The sequence below is a fragment of the Salmo trutta genome, chromosome 30, assembly GCF_901001165.1.
Source record: "Salmo trutta chromosome 30, fSalTru1.1, whole genome shotgun sequence".
Classification (NCBI taxonomy): Eukaryota; Metazoa; Chordata; class Actinopteri; order Salmoniformes; family Salmonidae; genus Salmo; species Salmo trutta.
In genome coordinates, this window is record NC_042986.1 from 13,609,762 (window position 1) to 13,629,553 (window position 19,792).

The 19,792-nt window shown below is 39.9% G+C and overlaps 2 protein-coding genes across 8 annotated transcripts; one reads left to right on the plus strand and one right to left on the minus strand.

The window, feature by feature from the left end:
- LOC115167994 (POU domain, class 6, transcription factor 1) lies at positions 1-10,711 on the minus strand. 7 transcript variants are annotated; one of them, XM_029722819.1, is made up of 12 exons: positions 10,295-10,711; positions 7,849-7,944; positions 7,362-7,406; positions 6,486-6,699; positions 6,190-6,335; positions 5,828-6,068; positions 5,476-5,684; positions 3,819-3,977; positions 3,330-3,572; positions 3,024-3,156; positions 2,664-2,832; positions 1-2,381 (listed from the first exon to the last, which is right to left on the minus strand). In XM_029722819.1, the coding sequence occupies exons 2-12, from the start codon at positions 7,900-7,902 to the stop codon at positions 2,033-2,035; spliced, it is 1,962 nt and encodes a 653-aa protein (XP_029578679.1). In that variant the 5' UTR covers positions 7,903-7,944; positions 10,295-10,711; the 3' UTR covers positions 1-2,032. The 7 variants fall into 7 exon arrangements, with proteins under 7 accessions (XP_029578679.1, XP_029578678.1, XP_029578677.1 ...); XM_029722818.1 differs by having other exon boundaries at positions 5,476-5,687; positions 10,386-10,710; XM_029722817.1 differs by having other exon boundaries at positions 5,476-5,687; positions 10,295-10,710.
- Positions 10,712-12,282: 1,571 nt separating this feature from the next.
- dazap2 (DAZ associated protein 2) lies at positions 12,283-15,834 on the plus strand. Its single transcript, XM_029722824.1, has 4 exons — positions 12,283-12,465; positions 13,055-13,173; positions 13,304-13,546; positions 13,916-15,834. The coding sequence occupies exons 1-4, from the start codon at positions 12,453-12,455 to the stop codon at positions 14,042-14,044; spliced, it is 504 nt and encodes a 167-aa protein (XP_029578684.1). The 5' UTR covers positions 12,283-12,452; the 3' UTR covers positions 14,045-15,834.
- Positions 15,835-19,792: the final 3,958 nt, after the last annotated feature.

Consider the following 19,792-nt stretch of genomic DNA (forward strand, 5'->3'; position numbering starts at 1 on the left):
CAGTGTTCAGTAAGCCTTTATTTGGCAGAGAATGCCCAGATCAAAAATCACATAATAGTCACTCTCATGACCTCATCTATTCGGATGTATTGCTGGTTCTATACTGCACACCTTATACAACAAGTGTAAATAATATTTGTTATGCCCAACATCAACAAAATGTGTGATATAGTTAAAAGCTGAAAACCACACTATTAAACTGTGTTGACATTGGATTTGCATTTGCATTCTGTCATCTCAAAATTATTCAGACAAAAGACAATTCACTGGGGAGAATCCTAAAAAAACATTTTAGGTTATAGCTACCTCGGAAATGGCAGTTCTGTAACATAACACATGATTCATATAGCAGTTATTTTCTTCCTCTCTGAAAACATAATATCAATCTTAAAAGGCAATTATGGGGAACAAATGAATTACACGGTTCAGCATGGCATATCACAGACTTAGACAAACATCAGAATATGAATTATATTCATTTGGGACCACAAAGGACCAAGTATTGTAGTTTATTCTCATTCAGTCATGTACCATACTGGCTTAAGATAACCTTACAAAATTGATGCTCATTACGCATAGAAGTTTGACCATTAAAAAATGTTAGCGTATGTATGTCAAGCAAAACATTATCAACCACTTAAATATGCTGGTTAACCAGTTGTCATTTGCTACATTTTCAAATATGTTGGATAGACCAGACATAAAAACCAATGAAGATTAAACATTTTCTAGAACAATAAACATTATAGATTTCCAAATGTAATACACTTAATTTAGCTTTTGCCAGCCTACAAAGCTGTATCCTTTCCATTGCAGTCGACTGCACTCAAGGCTTTTCATTAGTTATCTTGTTTGAGATAAGTTATCTCTAAAGTGCAAACAATTACGAGGTTATAGAAAAGGGCAGGGAAGCCATTAGTTCCTTCAATTTTGTTTGTCCCTAAAATACCATTCCTTTTAGCTAAGAATCCGTATTTCATATACATTAATAATAACAAACCAAAAACTACAACATATGAATCAATTAATTCACATAGTCAAGTTTTATTATTCAATCAATTTGATTAATTAGATAATTTTTGTCATGTAAGTATTCTCAATATACAGTACACATTAAACCACACTGACACCTGGCTCAATTGAGACAGGCAATGTTTTAATCTCTTCACTGTGTGACGTCTGCTGGTGGACCATGCAGGGCTGACATCCGTTAACTATTTGAAATAATATGCGTGGCTTTATAGATGAACTAATCCAAAATGACCACCTTTACTATGGTAAACAAAGGGGCATTGCTTTTGGATGCATTTGCTGTTTATGTTTTGGTTGTGTTTCAGATTATTTTATGCCAAATAGAAATTAATGGTAAATAATGTATTGTTTCATTTTGGAGTAACTGTTATTGTAAATAAGAAAATAATGTTTCTAAACACTTCTACCATGATCACGGATAATCCTGAATGAATCGTGAATAATGATGAGTGAGAAAGTTAGACGCACAAATATTGTACGTACCAGTTACAAACCTATATTTTTGGTGGCACCTGCATAATATCAGAACAGATTGATTGGATGTTGTACAACTGTAAGCAAATATCTTCAGAGGCCATTGCTATAAAATTCATAGACAGCCACTTACAAAACTGTATGGTAAGTGTATAAAACCAGGTGTATCAAAATTCTAGCCATTGCTTTATAAATGGCATGATATATCAATAAATGAAACAAGAGGTTGTCAAACTGACAATAAACGGTCTGTGAACATTAACCCAATCACATTTCACATGCAATGTCTTTCTTTCACTCCCCCACACACACACATCAAAACAAAAGGAGATAACTGAGTTTTCTATGTCCATATAGTAAGTCTCAGTTCAAGTGTCATTCAGTGTCCTTTTCCTTCCCAAAGTCCATATAATTTTTTTACTTACTAAGGTTGACTGTGTTACAGTCTTTACAAAACGTTTTTCTTGAGCTGATTATGCTGTCCTTCCAACTTTCCTACTAGTCAACGTCCGCTTACTGCACAGGCTTAAGGCTGAACTTGAAACACATTGATCTTGCTGGTGTTCTTCAGTGTCTGCCGCCTGTTGCAGAACCATACACGGACAACCTCACGGTCGTAGTTGAGCTCCTTAGCGATTTCCGTAATCTCCTGTCCCGTGGGCAGGGCATTCTTCTCAAAGTAGGTGTTGAGCACTTCGATGGCCTGCGGGGTGAAGCTGGTGCGACGCTTGCGTTTCTTGGACGGCTCACCACCCACAAATTCCATCAAATTCTGCTGACCCTTTTGGTTCCATAGCTCTGCTTCGGCCAGCCACCGCTCCAGCACGGGCTTCAGTTTCTGAGCACTCTTGGGTGTAATGTCCAGCTTCTCAAACCTGCAAGAAGCAACAATTTAGAAACGAATAACACGATAGCCTCTGATCAACCAGATTGAACCCCACATCTACTCTTTCAAATAATACCTTTATTTAAGTGTCAGAGCTACTATCCTGTAACATTCCTACTATAGTATCAACACTTTCAAAATATAACCCTTGAACTACAATGTCCATAGCACACCAACGTACACTATTTATCATATTTGATAGAATGGATTTCAGAAAACTTCTACTGTGATGCCTGCAACCACCCCCACCCAGTAGACCAGAGGAGTTTACCTGCAGATGGCAGACTGGCTGTAGGCCGGGCCCTCTGTAGCCGTGAGGGCCTGTCCCACTTGTGTCTGCGTCAGCCCCAGGGACAGCCGGCGGATCTTGAAGTTCTTGGCAAACTCTCGAATCTCTTCCAGATTAATGCCCTCCTCATCCGTGCACCCTTGCTGTGGCTCTAAAAATGAGAATAGACAGAGAAGATAGATATTTTTTGCAAGTAGGTAGGTAGATATTTCTATGTTTCGAGAGAAGCTGCTGCTTTTCCTTGGCCGGGTTCACTTGAAAAATATGTAAATCTCAATGTGACTTCCCTGGTTAAATATAGGATTTAATTCATTTAAAAAATGTAAAATGTGAACCACGTACTGCTGACGAGCTGGCCCACGGTGGGTGTGTCTCCACAGGTGATAGGGACTGAGGAGGAGATCGGAGTGACTGTCTTCATTGTAAACGGTTGTGGGGCGATGACCACAGGTGATTGCGTAACAGTTACCTGAGCCTGAGGGGAAATTTCTGTCAGCAATGGATTACTGGTAACATCCAAAAGGCGAAAAAGACTCACCATTCTCACATTAAACCAATTTCAACCAACACCACATAAAAACAGCATTTCCAATTTTTCAGAAATTCTGATGGAGCACTCATAAGGTCAAAATTGGTGGAGAGGGGTACCTGGGTGCTGGGCTTCGAGAATGTCACAGGAACATTATGCTTGGGAATAACAGCAGCAGAAGTGGGGACTGTAGCAGGTCCATTTCCTATGGTGGCAATGATCTGGCCCTGGTTGTTCAGAACCAGCTGTGGCTGGACTGTCTGGACCTGCAGGCCTTGAAAGCCCTGGAGATTCAGAGCCTGAGTAGCAGCCCCTCCTGTCAGTGAGGCAGGGTTCAGCATCAGGGGGATGGTTCCAATCACCTGGAGGACACATTTAGAGAATTAGGGAATGTATTTATTAGTAACACTATACAAAATAATGTATAAATAGTTTATAAGTCCTTTATTAACTGATTATCATAATACTATCAACTTTAAGATAAATAGAAGTTTATAAATCTATAATAACAGTCATAACACATTAGTTGAAATTGTGTGATTGTTATTTTGATCCTTGAAAAATAGTGAGCATGTTTGCTTGGTGGTTATGTTTGCAATATAACCCACCTGTCCCTGTGCGTTGGTGATGATCTGGCTGGTGATTCCAGACATGGCACTGGTGATGATGGGAGTGGAAGTGAGGGAGCTGATGAACTGAGGCTGAGCCCCTAGAGACGCAGCACTGATCTGAGAGGAGAGAAACGGAGGCATCCAGAACATATTGTTCTACTATCGATAATGTCATCATTTTGAATACAAGGTACAATATATTCAACAGTGTAGATGAACAACAAGGAAATATTAAGCCATCTGCTCAAGTTATACAAACTTGAAAGTAAAAAACATGGCTTGCTGATCAGCAATCCAAAACACACGGAGGTCAGAACACGCACATCCCGTTAACCCTTTACACACGTACCTGTATACAGGTTGGAAATTGCAGATTTGGGAACTGACAAGCGCCTAAATTAGAATGCTGTAGCTGTATAGTAACATGCTATAAATTACGTCAGAGTTCAGGCTCTGCGCTTCACAGCTCTGTATGGGTTTGACTGACAGCCGTTCTGAACTTGAGCACCGCATGCGACAAGAAGTTGCCCCCCTCCTACCGCTAATTGGGCAACTTTTACACATTTGTTGTCGTCTGAGTGAAGGAAATGCTGTAAATTAAGAGGACTCAATGTATTTTGAAAGATGAGACGTTGAGGATTATAATAAATACCACTTTGATGTCATACAAGCAAACCAAACACCCATGAGTCCCAATGAGCACTTCCCATTTTCATATCATACACTCTTAGAAAAATGGGTTCCAAAACAGTTAATCGGCTGTCCCCATAGGAGAACCCTCATTGGTTCCAGATAGAACCCTTTTGGGTTCCATGTAGAACCCTCTGTAGAAAGGGTTCCACCTGCACCCAAAAAGGGTTCTTCAAAGGGTTCTCCTAGGGGGACAACCGAATAACCCTTTCAAATTTCATATAGCACCTTTTCTTCGAAGAGTGTAAAACTCATGTCATATACAGTGACAACTATTATGTTTGATGTACAGTTACAAGATGACATGGTGTCATACCCTGGGTTGTTCTGAATAGAATGATCCTGTTTGTCTATTGTGATGAAAATTCGCTGTAGAATATGCACCTGAATGCATACAAGACTCCTTTCTATGCGCACCAAAATTACGATCCATTTCTCTGAATTGCCCTGTGAAAGCCTTACACTGTAAGATCGTATTTTATAACTTAGTCATGTTGGCAATAGAACAAGCTTTCAAATGATGCCCACCCGACCCAGACGGCGATTTATAACGGGGTGTCTTTGGATTGTGTAAACAACAACGGTAATGGCGGGGATGCAGTGTTCTGTTCCAAACAAAACAAGTGTGCTTGCTCTAGTTCCTCAAAGCCACAGCTAGGAGAGATAAAAAAAACACCTTTTTGTTGAAGACTCTTCTTAGAGTCCTGAAAGTGCATTGAAATTACATAGGAAATACACATAAAATGACCAGTGTAATGTTTGAATACAGTCTTGTGTCAGGTGAACTGTTGTGTCCTCAACTTTGGTCTAATAATTGTCCCATTGTCTCCAAATTGTTCCCACACTTTTCATATTTATTCTCTAAGAAACATTTCAATTTAGCCCCATCCATATGCTGTAGGCCAATTTCCACGAGTGTAAAGGGTTAACTCACATACACGACAATACAGAAACACATTCTTACAATGGCAGGGTTGATGGAGAGGCCTGCAGACTGGAGTGTTGACACAGACACACTGGGCTGAGAGACGGACGGCATGGCCTGGGTCAGTTGTGCTGCAGCCACCTGCGTGTTCTGCTGAGCCTGCTGCATAGCTGCCTGGACCTGCTGTAGTGATGCTGTCTGAGACTGGAAAACCGCCTGCTGGGTCTGGACAGGGTTTAGCACAGTGGCTGCTGGGAAAGCAGAACCCAAACACATACAGATAAAGCATCACTGTCCACCATGTGGTAGCCAAAAAACTATTGACTGTTGATTCAATGTGGATTAATGCAGAGATTCACATTCTGTGAAGTGTGTATCTCTGCCGTCTTACTTTGCAAGCCTTGTAAGCCTTGCAAGCCGGCAAAGGGTAGTTTGAGGAGGCCTCCGGACTGGCTGGCAGCTGAAAGGCCAGGGAGTGTGGCTACGTTGCTGGTGGGGAAGGTGAGGACAGCCAGGCCTTGGCCCCCCATGGACCCTGCCATGCTGAGGGGGATGAGCAGGGGCTGGCCCAGGGAGCCTGTCTGGGCCATCATCCCTGTCATCAGAGTGGCCAGACCATCCTGGGTCAGGACCTACATGGAAGGAGGATGGGTTTTTTTAGGAAGAGGGGTGAGAAATAAATAGGATCAAAATTATTGGCAGATGAAGGAACCACACATGACACAATGTTTTTGTTTGTTTAATTGTTCTCACCTGTTGACAGCCCTGCAAGCTCTGCACAGTGATGGGCATGGTGGCCTGTGGCTGCGACAGGGAGACACTGATGGGAACTGCAGTCTGAGCAAGAGTCTGGACAGCAGAGGCTGCAGAATCGACAGCCACCACCTGGTCCCCCAGCACTGACAGCACAGAGAGAGAACACACTGTGTTTGTCTACCATCAGCTCACACCACACATCACTCTTAAAATGACGTAAATGTTAAAACATTTTTACACTGCAGCATTAAACAAGATGCAGTTTAACCTGTATTGCATGGACTCTAACCTACCATATCGGTATCCTACAAAGGGCTCACCTACTCCCCCAGTGTTGTGGGGTGCTGGCGGGCTGTCCTGTGTTCCTGCCTCAGGTTGCTTAGCCTGATTACTCACATCCTCACCCCCCGAATCAGTCCTCCCATCAGGCACTGAGGATGGAAGAGAGGCTTGATCTACCTCCACTTCCAGGACACGGATCGTCTCATGACCAGACATCACTATCACCTGTGCAGCAGAACACAAGACCAGGGCTCATTATAAAAAAGTGTCTCAGAGTAGGGGTGCTGATCTAGGATCAGTTTCACCTTTTAGATCATATGAATAAGACTACATGGAAATGAGAGACCTGGTCGTAGATCAGCACTCCTGCTGAGATAAGCTTAATTGGAATACAAGCACAAGTCACGCAACTACACAATAAATGACTCATCACCTATTCTCAGCAGCGGAAATGTTTTTGCTCTGAGCCATGACCAGGAATATATTTAATTGTGTAGTAATAATATAATTATAAGGCATATACATCCAGGCTAGGCTCAGTATTACTCCATTCAAATGATTAGATGTTGCCATACCAGTCGGTCTCTATCTACTGAGACAACCCAGGTAGAAGACAATGTCTATTGGTTACTTGTAGAACAGAACATGAGTTTACACGTGCAAAACCATGCCATAGGAGCATAACCTGTCATCGTTTTTGTCAACAATGGTGGTCAGCTACTCCCTATCCATTTCCTTATACTAATAATCCAATGTGTATATTATTAGTAAATATAACAAAGCAAAGACATGATGCATGCGTGGATGCAGCCATGAAAGATGTAAAGGAGAGGCACAGAAAACCTGAGCTGGAGGGCAAGGTGCAGACAGAGAGACTGAAAGCATACCTGGTTGTTTTTGGTAAGGAATTTCAATGTGCAGGAACCTAATGGCTGAAAAAAATGTCTGCAGTCAGACAGTGAATGGCTAAGGAGAACAACAGAGAGGCCAAGCACACACACGTTAGGACACAATGAACCAAGACAAAAGCCCACAAATGGAAAAAAAACATCAGTACAACAAAACTACAACAAAGAGCATCAGCCAACAAGTATCTCAAGCAATGCTTTCTGAGAGCTCCCCTCGTAATAAAAAATTATAAATTGCTTTAGTTTGCTGACTATGAGTGTAAAGGACACAGCCGGAGTGAACATACAGTATATCAACTTCAAGATGACCGTGTGGGGTTAATCATTCCAAATACATGGTGACATGGAGGTGGCAACAGCTTACAACAGAGGACTATGAAGGAGAGGCAACACAGATTTTTAAAGTTGGACAGGGGTGTGTTACTAACGTGATATCAGGTAGTGTTGACATTGAGGTTAGTGGTACCTGTTCATTGACAGTGAGGTGTGTGTCAGCAGCAGGGAGATCCTGAAGGTCCATGGTTCAGTGCTCTCACCACCAAGCAGTCACTGTCTTGACATTCTAAGAAAGAAGAAAATACTGTACCATAAAAACTACCAGGTATTAGGCTAGCCTATGTGAATTGTGTTTTCCATCTACAGTATCAGTCAGAAGTTTGGACACACCTACTCATTCAAGGTTTATTTTTATTTTTATTATTTTCTACATTGTAGAATAATAGTGAAGACATCAAAACTATGAAATAACACATATGGAATCATGTAGTAACCAAAAAAGTGTTACAAAAATGTAAATATATTTTAGATTTGAGATTCTTCAAAGTAGCCACCCTTTGACTTGATGACAGCTTTGCACACTCTTGGCATTCTCTCAACCAGCTTCATGAGGTAGTAACCTGAAATGCATTTCAATGTGCCTTGTTAAAATAATTAATTTCCTTCTTAATGCATTTGAGCCAATCAGTTGTGTTGTGACAAGCTAGGGGTGGTATACAGAAAACAGCCCTATTTGGTAAAAGACCAAGTCCATACTTTGACAAGAACAGTTCAAATAAGCAAAGAGAAACGACAGTCCATCATTACTTTAAGTCATTGAAGGTCAGTCAATACGGCAAATTTCAAGAACTTTGAAAGTTTCTTCAAATGCAGTCGCAAAAACCATCAAGCGCTATGATGAAACTGGCTCTCATGAGGACCGCCACAGGAAAGGAAGACCCAGAGTTACCTCTGCTGCAGAGGATATGTTCATTAGATTTAACTGCACCTCAGATCGCAGTCCAAATAAATGTTCAAGTAACAGATACATCTCAACATCAACTGTTCAGAGACTGCATGAATCAGGCCTTCATGGTCGAATTGCTGCAAAGAAACCACTCTAAAGGACACCAATAAGAAGAAGAGTCTTGCTTGGGCCATGAAACACGAGCAATGGACATTAGACCGGTGGAAATCTGTCCTTTGGTCTGATGAGTCCAAATATGAGATTTTTGGTTCCAGATTTTTGCGCTTAGTGGGACTATCATTTGTTTTCAACAGGACAATGACCCAACACACCTCTAGGCTGTGTAAGGGCTATTTGACCAAGAAGGAGAGTGATGGAGTGCTGCATCAGATAACCTGGTCTCCACAATCACCTGACCTCAACCCAATTGAGATGGTTTGGGATGAGTTGGACTGCAGAGTGAAGGAACAGCAGCCAACAAGTGCTCAGCAAATGTGGGAACTCCTTCAAGACTGTTGGAAAAGCATTCCTCGTGAAGCTGGTTGAGAGAGTACCAAGAGTGTGCAAAGCTGTCATCAATTCAAAGGGTGGCTACTTTGAGGAATCTCAAATAAAATATATTTTGATTTCTTTAACACTTTTTTGGTAACTACATAAATCCATGTGTTATGTCATAGTTTTGATGTCTTCACTATTATTCTACAATGTATGAAATAGTCAAAATAAAGAAAAACACTTGAATGAGTAGGTGTGTCCAAACTTTTGACTGGTACTGTATGTATATTTATTTTGGGTTGGGGGTGGGGAGACATTCGGGGTCTCAACTTTCTGTTGAGTTAGAATATTTCGCTTCGGGCCCCAAAAAGGCCCTGACGGCATGTGTATGGATGTCAGTACACAGACCCGCGAGCCACTGTGGCCCCTCATGATGAGTTCCGATTTTTTGTGGCCCCCACCCCCATCAAAGTTGCCCATTCGTAAGTTAAAGAGTATAAAAACAACTAACCATATGATCCCTCAAAAGTGACAGCACTAGAAATAGAAGCCACAACGAGGAGAATTAGTCTGGACACAGTGTAGGCCTACTTGTACTGGGGACTACAGGGGTGCACACACACACAGTAATAATATACTTTATGACTTGATTTTTCATAAAGGCAAAGTCTGTGTCAAATTAAACATATGAATAATGCACCAAGAATAGGCAGCTTCTTGATAATAGGTGGCCTAGCCCTAGAAGATAGGCCCTCCTACAGTATGTCCGCCCAAAACATCTAGCTTTCTACAATGATAACAGCTGAAAAATGGCTGTTCGATTATCAAATATTTTAACGTAACATCAAAAAGATCAGTGCCGCGCAGCACACTCCAACACAGAAATTATAGATCTGTCAGAACTTCAGCAGGTGTTGATCCCCGTTCACCACCCCCAATCTAGCCGCAATAAAAGTATCGCCGTGTACTTATTTGAGGACACGATGTTACCCATAAAATATGCCGCGACAAAAATCACCCGCTATTCCATGCCTGGGGTCTGCATTTTATGTATTTCCCTCTCTTTATCATAAATATATAAATTATGCTAATTAAGAACATTGCATATTAAGAAAAAAAACGAATTTCCTCTCGCCATTTCGTCGCGCTATAGCGGATGGAAGTCTTAAACTGAAAGCAAAGCAAAGCAACTTACCGTAAATGTGTCTTATTTTCTGAGGTTCTCCTCTTTTAAAAATCTTTGCCACAGTTTGTTTTAGTCACATATAATAAAAAATTCATCTCACCGCTCCAGATAGGCGCTATGGCTGCACACAAAAGAGGCATTTGCATTGATAAGGAGGGTTGGCAACGTGAAGATCCTTTCTTTCTTAATATTTAATGACGGTCCCTTCGCTACTACAATTCAGAAGACCTATATTCCTCAAGATACCATCTAAAATCGACTTCTGCTGTAAAGACCAATGGAAAATACCCCCAATATTACAACAAATCTGGCCTTTTGCCCTACGTCATGAACATAATTTATGCAAGGGATATCTTGCATTGAAAAATGTCGGTCTCGACTTGAGAGGAGCCATGGCTGCCTTAAAGGGAAAGTGCATCTTTAAAAGTATAGTTATTTAGCACGTTGGCCTTTTTAATTATATTTTTTTATCTGTGGTACAGAATATAATGTAGCAGCAAAGAGACTACGATAAACTTTTCCCCCATGAGGTCAAAAAGGGTCCTCTGGTCTAGAAATACTGTCCAGAAGTAATTACTTCATTGGACAGATGGGGCACACTCATGAGCATAAATTGTTTCCCTAAATACTAAGGATTTCTGTTTTCATTAGATAATTGTAACCTGTTGTCACATATCACATGTACCATTGGTATAGAGTATTGATTGATTATATATGACCTACTATGCTGAGCACCATTTTTCACTGCATTTCTCTTGGAGGAATAGACCTTGGTGTGTTTTCGCTCTATTTTTCTTGCCAGCTGGCAGACACTGGCATTTGCATGCATTTGTAGTGTATTGCCATGGAGCTCAAAGGGAGAGCTGAGCTTTTTGAATCTTTAATTAGCCCCATGGCAAGTGCTCTCTACTGTCTGTTAAATCACAATGTCCTCTATCATCGAAGCTGAAATATTCCTGCCAAGAATTTACTAACTGTCACTTAATGATCAGAATAGTGTATGAAAAGATTTTGAATCAAATTGCTATATCATCCTCCATATCATCACTCTGGTGCGCATTAGTGATGATGTGGTGAGGTACCCCCAATTGTTTTCTTATGGATCAGAAAAGCAACCAATTATTTTTTATAATGATCAACATCAAATAGGTTATTAGACTAGGAAGTATTTGAAGACTAGCAGAATAAACAGCCGGAAACGTAAAGCAAATATATTTATTTTTTCACCTTTATTTAACCAGGTAGGCAAGTTGATAACAAGTTCTCATTTACAATTGCGACCTGGCCAAGATAAAGCAAGCAGTTTGACACATACAACAACACATAGTTACTCATGAAGTAAAACAAACATACAGTCAATAATATAGTAGAAAAATAAGTCTATATACAAAGTGAGCAAATGAGGTGAGTTAAGGGAGGTAAAGGCAAAAAAAAGGCCATGGTGGCGAAGTAAATACAATATAGCAAGTAAAACACTGGAATGGTAGATTTGCAGTGGAAGAAAGTGCAAAGTAGAAATAGAAATAATGGGGTGCAAAGGAGCTAAATAAATAAATAAATACAGTAGGGAAAGCGGTAGTTGTTTGGGCTAAATTATAGATGGGCTATGTACAGGTGCACTAATCTGTGAGCTGCTCTGACAGCTGGTGCTTAAAGCTAGTGAGGGAGATAAGTGTTTCCAGTTTTAGAGATTTTTGTAGTTCGTTCCAGTCATTGGCAGCACAGAACTGGAAGGAGAGGCGGCTGAAGGAGGAATTGGCTTTGGGGGTGACCAGAGATATATACCTGCTGGTTATCTTATTATCTTGAATGTTATTGAACAGTTTATATCTAGGTCTGGTTGAGCACCTTCAGTGCCCATTTATCCAATGTCATGGAACATTTATTAAATATAAAGAAAACAACAAAGTAAATTGAACCAGTTAGGTAATGTAAAACAATTTACACAGCGCACGCACTTTCACCCCTAGAATGGGCGTGGCTAAGTACATATGACGTAATTGCATCAACCATCACAACACAAATCTAGTGAAAAACAAGGAAGTGAACGGTCACGTAACTCTGAACTGTAATCTCGTTTTTTGGTTTCAAACGGTCCTTATATAAAATACTTTTAACTTCAGAATAATTGTATTCGACGCATTAAACTACACACCAATTCAGGACAATGAACAACAAAGGTAATTTAGCTAACGTCCACAACCACTGTATTAGCTCACATGCTAGCTATCTAACAACAGCGGCTAAGGGTTAGTTAGCCAGCTAACAAGCGAGACTAAAATGTTTACTTGACCGACGTATTTTCCTTTTCATTATAAATTAGACAAACCACTAAGGTAGATACTGCTGTCTAAATCGTGATGGAGTCGACATGTAAGTAGCCGGCTAGCTAATGTTACCCAATACGCAACGTTAGAAGGCTTGCTGTAGTTACTACATGCTACTTAGCTTGTAGCCGCGTACTCTGACCTCAATACCACTATCCAGTTAGCTTTTGCAATTAGGTCTAGGACTTGTCATAGTCACTATTTTGTCAGTTGGGTACGTGTTTTGTTGTGACAATATTTACTTAGCTAGCTAACTGTAATCATTATTGATGAATTAAGTATTTTATGCATGTTATGTTAGCTACGTTTATTTAATTAGACCGGTAGGTAGTAGATTAACAAACGACGTTAGCCCTCAATGTTTTGCTATTGTGTAATGATTGATTTAAACAAAGCAAGTGTGCGTATTGATAATAGTAGAATATTGTTTTGTGTATCACAGGTTCCTATCCCCAGCAAGCTGTGTACCCTCAGCAGAGTAGTGCACCCATCTACCCACCTGCTATGCAAGTGTCTCCCCAGGCACCACCTTATTCAGACGCCCCACCTGCATACTCTGAGGTAGCCATTTACACTTGGAATAAACATGTTATCTACTTTCGTGAAGAATATTCCCAATCATATCAAAACAAACGCACTGACCGACTGTCTCTAACTCTCCCCTTTTCATATGTTCTCCATTACGCCAAAGATCTATCAGCCCAGGTATGTGCACCCATCTCAGGCTGGCCAGCTACAGCAAATGTCTCAGTACCCTGGCACTCAGATGTACATGCAACTGCCCCAGTCCATGGCTGTTGGACCAATGGGCCACAACGTCCCCATGGCGTACTACCCCATGGGAGCCATGTATCCCCCTGGCTCCACTGTGCTAGTGGAGGGAGGATATGATGCTGGTGCTCGCTTTGGTCAAAGCAACAGTGCTTCCATCCCAGTGAGTATCCTCAAAATGCCTAGGCTATATCTGGGGTGTCAAAATCAATTCCTGGATGACAGTGAATTTGCTGGTTTTTGTTATTTCCTTTTAATAAGTGACCAATTAAGATCTAGACAACCTGATGAGGGGAAGTAATCAATTACCTTAATATGTACAAGGGAGGGGCGAAAACCTGCCAACACTCAGCCTTCCAGGAATTGAGTTTGACACCCCAGGCCTATGTTACACAATGTCATGTGGTTATATCATAAATCAATGTTCATATTATATATAATAAATATATATCCTGTGTAATTGATTAACAGATATTGGTAAAGTTACTCATGTATGTGACTATTTCTTCCCCCTCACCTAAACGCATCACAGCCCCCACCTCCTGGCCACATGCCTAATGCAGCTCAGCTGGCCGCCATGCAGGGTGCCAACGTCATGATGACACAGCGCAAGAACAACTTCTTCGTGGGTGGCTCCAATGGCGGGTACACCATCTGGTAACAGCCAGCGTTTTCCGCAACCCTCCCCTTACTCCTCTCCCTCATTCAAAATGATGATGCCCTCTCCTGTCCCATCCACCAACCCCTTTCGGGGATACTGATATCACCTAACGGAATGTAATATTTTAAAGCCCTGATAAAAGGTACAGTACTCCACTTTGGAAGCAAAACAGTCTTAATTACTGATTCATAATTTGGGCTGCTGAACTGGTTTCCTGACCTTACAAGGATAGTGCTGCTGTCTTAGGTCAAAACACATTTCACATGTTACTGGTTATATTTTATTTTTTAATGCATGACATCAATCTACACTCTTAACACTGTCACCATTTTGTACTTGATAACTAATGTTCATGTTTATAAACACTCGTTGGACTTGGCCTAATGTCTTCCTCACAAAGAGTGCTACTGATCCAAGTAGAGCATCATATATACTTTAGTTTTCACTGTTGCATGGCATGTTGAATAGGCCCAGTTGACCCATCTAAAATCAGTTTCTGCGACCACTGGATTAATTTCAATCAGATCAAATAGACGCGTGCTGTAGTATAATAGAATACTGGTATGTTAAACAACAAGAACCCAAACAAGAATGGATCACAAAATGATTACCAGATTATATCATGCCATGGTGGTTTACTGTACCTTCTTGGGCAACCGTAGATGAACATAATCGGCGTCCCAAAGAGCACCGTCACTTAAAAGCAAATTAACTTAAAATACTGAGAATGAAGTTGAGATTTGGATCATCGAAAGGGTTGGTTGGCTTTACATTTGTGCAGTTATTGGTTTTAATTTTTGCCGTTTTAGTTTTTTTCCCCCCTAAATCGGATACCCAGACTTGTACATCATCCCAGTGTTTGGTTTCCTTAAGTTAAAAAAAATGACACCCACCTGTTCTTAAACACTTAAAAGCACTGTCATGTAAACGAGAATCATCTAAGATCAGGGGGTTATTAAGAGTTAAACACTTTACTTTAATCCTTCATTATAAGGACTGTGAGGGTTCAATTACAATGTAACCGGTTTGTTTACTTTAAATATTTATCACTTTCGGGCACATCTTAGTGATTTGTTTGAATTAATTATTAGTTAATGTTAGTATAACCAATTAGCTGGTTGTACCAAAGAAATGGTCTAGACTGCACTAGTAAATGTTTGGTTGTGACTTATAATTATAGTAATTGAAATATGGCACATTTTGAAAAGCAAACATCAGATTTAAGGATGCAGTGATGAGTTTGATGGTACTTAATTAAGACCTTCGATCCAGCATTGCTGTTGCTGTATTTTTTAATGGGGTGCTTAAATGTTTAATGTAAATGTGACTAGGTGGTTCTGCATGCTTTTTTGCACTTTTGCTCTGTACAATTTTGATTTTTGTAAAGATGTATCATTGCTAATTTTTATAGAAATACCACAAGCATTAATTTATGTGCACTGCTGGAAATAGATTTTGCTACTTGTTTTTAGTACAAATGCTAATAACCTGCAAATACAGTGCTATGCATGTTACTCTTTGCTGTCCAACTTTTTTAGAATTCATTTAAATGTACTTTCACTCCAAAAGGGGGGTGTTCCTAAATGTTTTAGGACTGCAGAAAATCACTTGCTTATGGTTCCCAATTTGTTTAATATTGTGTTAAACCACATTATTTCTGAACATTTTCTTATAAATAAAAATATGCATTGCATCAGTGGAGCTTACAACTGTTGACACAGTTTATTTTCCAATACACTTGTGCTGCTAATTAAACTACTGTATAAACTTTAATAAATATCTAACACTAGGTTTGATCTAGTTTGTGAGACCATGTCTGCATACAAGAATTTAATATTTTGGTTGAAACATGATTCCTTGAGGTTTTTATTTTTCCTCCTGTTCAGATAGAAATGAATGTCACTGGGTATCTGACATAATAGCCTAGATTTGATAGTTTGATAGAAGTAGTCTTCACTGAAATGTGAATTCCAGGTCACTTTGGTCAGTTGACCAGCTGTCTGGTAAACTGCTAGCCAAGCATGTGACCTGTTTGCACATGTATTATCAGACTGCATCTGTTCTTGGTAACACTGATCACATGACCAGCCACCATTCCAAACATGGTTATCATGTCACTCATATTTTGCACAGCTGTAAATGTGTATCCCGTTCCCAAATACACGCTGATGCTTCATACCGTTTAAAAATGGTCACAGCTTTCAAAATGTAAACACAAAAATATATTCCTTCAAATGTTACATTTTTTTGTTTTCTTTCTGTCCAAGACCTGGCTATTTTTTAATGTAGCACATAATGGTGGCTTAGACCCAGCAATATGATGTACTGTAATGCTTACCAGTAGATGCCATGCCAACCACAGCCAGTGTGGAGTAAAAGGATTTATGGACATTTATAGTTCAGGGATTCTCTTAACATTTTTATAATATGGATATGTATTAAAGTGATTTGATGGTCTATGGTACACTTTCTTTTAAGATTAAGGAGATGAGTCACTTTGGTTTGCTGAAACATGCGTCTGGAAGAAAGAACTCTTTGCAAAGTAACTTTGGTGCACTTCATGTTTTTTTATAGAGTAAAATATATTTTGGACAGTTGAAATGCTACCTGTTCCGAGTTCTTCTCCGTCATTTTGATTTTTTTTGTTGACAAGCATCAGGACTGTCAAGCAGCTCAAGTGGCCCTGTATGAATCGTAAGAGTTTAAGAAATGTTTACACTGCATAAATACCTTCCCTGTGATGAAAATGAACAACTTTAGCCTTGTATGAAATACATATTTGTTCTATCCACCTATCACTTATAAGCTGTAAGGACATTCAACAATGAGTGAAAAAAGGAAAAAGCTTTATTGCCATATCTGACCTGCAGTCTTGAGGTCTGTCATGTCACTTACTACCTTTGGCAGATACTTCAATAAGATCATACAATCTCTAACTGGTAATAGTAATAGATTCAATACAACATTTCCCATTTTGCTGCCCAGAAAAACAATAGTAAAATCCTTACAGTTTTGACCAACTGGTAAAGTATGGATAATGGCATAAGAATAATACAATTTCATCAGTGCCTTCTACTGATCACCAAATACATTTAGCACCCCGAGATACTCATTAAATACAGAAAAAGTAAAACAAAAATGAAAAGCCTTCAGAGGTGACATGGGGAGCAGATGTATAACTGAATTGTGATGACACTGAAATGGAGGCATATTTATGATGCCATCTTAAGACATTTACCCGCAAGAATCTCATGAAGTCTTCCATCCACCAGTGTTCCACAACGATCTCTTATGTACACACAACTGTTACGTAGTCCATCAGTGTGCACACACAGACCTCTTTAACTAATGCATCTCATCTCCTGCCCAGCTTATGTGCCTATAAGTGAGTGTTTTCTTGGGTAAAATCTATGTAGGTTTTCCTCAAGACCGCAGAAATACTGTAGATGGCCTTCAAAGATGGTTGTCATTTTCCTGTTTCCTCTCAGTTTGGCACATAACATTTTGTTAACGCCCACAAACTGTTCTCCTCGCATTCCTTCTTTTCATCCTTCCATCAAGTTCAAATGAAGTACTCATTTTCGTCAGTTACAATCTCACCGTGGGTCTGATCAGGGTCTTCCACCGGGGCAGGTTCTCCTGTGGTTCTGTAGGCACCTTTGTTGTGGCACAAGTACCGATGGAGAAGGAAACCCAGGCCAGCTAGCATCAGCAGTACAACTACGATGACCACTGGAGAGAGTCAACTGCTTTTAGAATAGGGACTGTGAAGTTTAGCTAATGATAGATAATTTAAGACAGGGTTTTGCCAGTTCTCTTTTTATTTTCTTTGTCATAGTGAAGTAAAAAGAAAATTGTCCAAATAAATGAGGCCTACCTCCAATGACAGGAAAGTCTGTATGTGTGGGAAGTGACGTTGTAGGACTCATCTCTGTTGCTGAAGACAAAGCATTGGAACAAACAATCTGTTTAATACTGTAGGCTGTGCTAGTATAAACTTGTGAAACTGCAATGTGAACTGTGTTATGACAAAATAATCTGTATGAATGGCTACACTGAAACATGCCAGAACCTCAAGTAATGCCTAAGTTTAATTTCTGAATCTATATGACATTACGCAATGTCTTAATAATCAGAGGTAAACAACAGAGCCGTCACGAAAAGGGTTGGGCATCATCAACTCCGTAGGAAAATATGGTTACAGTATTTTATTGACACGCTGACTTCAAATATCACCAAATGTATTTTGTCTTTGTGAAATAAGTGCCACATAAAATGGCAAATCTCTAGCACAAAAATGACATGTCCCACTTACTTGTCATGGGTGGAATAGAAGTCATGGTGATTGATGTCAGATTCACAAGCTAAGTCATTGTTTACACAACACACAAACTCATAAGTAAAAAGCTCTGTATTCCAAACCAATAGTACTAAATTCAGGTAACATTACAATCATTTGGGGTAGAGATTTGTAGAAAAAAATGATCATGTTTGAATCATGTAAGCTATTTACAGTGGTAGAGGTCATAGATGAGAAGACAGAAATTGGGCTACTTTGAAAACGATGTTGCGGGTGAAAGTGTATTGGTTGCTACATCTAAATTGCACCACTTTTTATTTGTATGTTTTATTAATTTCACTGTGACCTGCTACTGCAGACTATCAGTCAGTGATGCAGGCTGTTGCTGAGTGAGTCAGTGATTGGTGGGGAGGGCAGAAGGTGTGTGTGTGTTGAGCACAGTCAATGGTGTTGAGAGAGCGCTGCAGCAGGCAGTCATGACATGTGATGTGAGAACAATGAACTAATTAAGTAGTACTAACTAGCTACACACTACTCAAGTTTTCAATATATGTAAATTTTCAAAATACAGAAATCATCCCGTATGATGCAAAATCCATCATATGGGATCATTTCTGTTTTTTGAAAGTTATATATCTTCAAAACTTGAGTGCTGACAAGCAAAACATTTTCGGACTATGTCAACAATGGACTAATGAAACAAAGACCAAAATATAGTTTTGGGTGGAGTTTTCCCTTAAGAATGGGAAGCATAGAAATAGAGCACAGAACAGATCTACCGCTTCTAACACTTGCTTTCAATGAGAATGATATCTATAGCTCAAATTTCTAGGTGAATTTATCATGTCGCCCAAAAAGTGACATATTAAATATTATTCCAATGTTGGCATTTTTTAGAGGCAAGAAATGTTTTATGTGAATTTCTGGCTCAGTTGACATCCCCATTTATCTATTTCAGTAGTAGGCTACTTTTATTAGACTTTTAAATCACTGTGAATGACCTAGGTCCTATGAGTAGACCCATGTTGGCATATCAAAACATGAAGATTTTTTTTTTTTACATTAATTTGGGAGTGTTCATCTTCACTTCAGGATGATTCTGAGATGGTGATGAAAAAAGTTTGTCTCGAGCCCTGTATGCAGCAAGCTAGCTAACATTGGCCAGGAAGTTGAAGTCAGAGGAGTGACGCGCAGCGGCACAGAGAAGAACCGATTAACTCCATAACTGACTATCAAATTATAATAGTAGCGATTGATTAATAGTAGAATAAAACGAACCATTAAAACTCGGGCTCCCGAGTGGCGCAGTGGTCTAAGGCACTGCATCTCAGTGCAAGAGGCGTCACTATAGTCCCTGGTTTTATTCCAGGCTGTATCACATCCGGCTGTGATTGGGAGTCCCATAGGGCGGCGCACAATTGTCCAAGCGTCGTCTGGGTTTGGCCGGG

Coding starts and splice junctions, on each gene's coding strand:
- LOC115167994 (XM_029722818.1), bottom strand. CDS start 7,902: ATGGACCTTCAGGATCTCCCTGCTGCTGACACACACCTCACTGTCAAT. Junction 6,700..7,361: donor TCCTTACCAAAAACAACCAG/GTATGCTTTCAG, acceptor TCTGCTGCACAG/GTGATAGTGATGTCTGGTCA. Junction 2,382..2,663: donor AGCCAGTCTGCCATCTGCAG/GTAAACTCCTCT, acceptor TGCTTCTTGCAG/GTTTGAGAAGCTGGACATTA.
- dazap2 (XM_029722824.1), top strand. Junction 13,174..13,303: donor CCCCACCTGCATACTCTGAG/GTAGCCATTTAC, acceptor ATTACGCCAAAG/ATCTATCAGCCCAGGTATGT. Junction 13,547..13,915: donor GCAACAGTGCTTCCATCCCA/GTGAGTATCCTC, acceptor AACGCATCACAG/CCCCCACCTCCTGGCCACAT.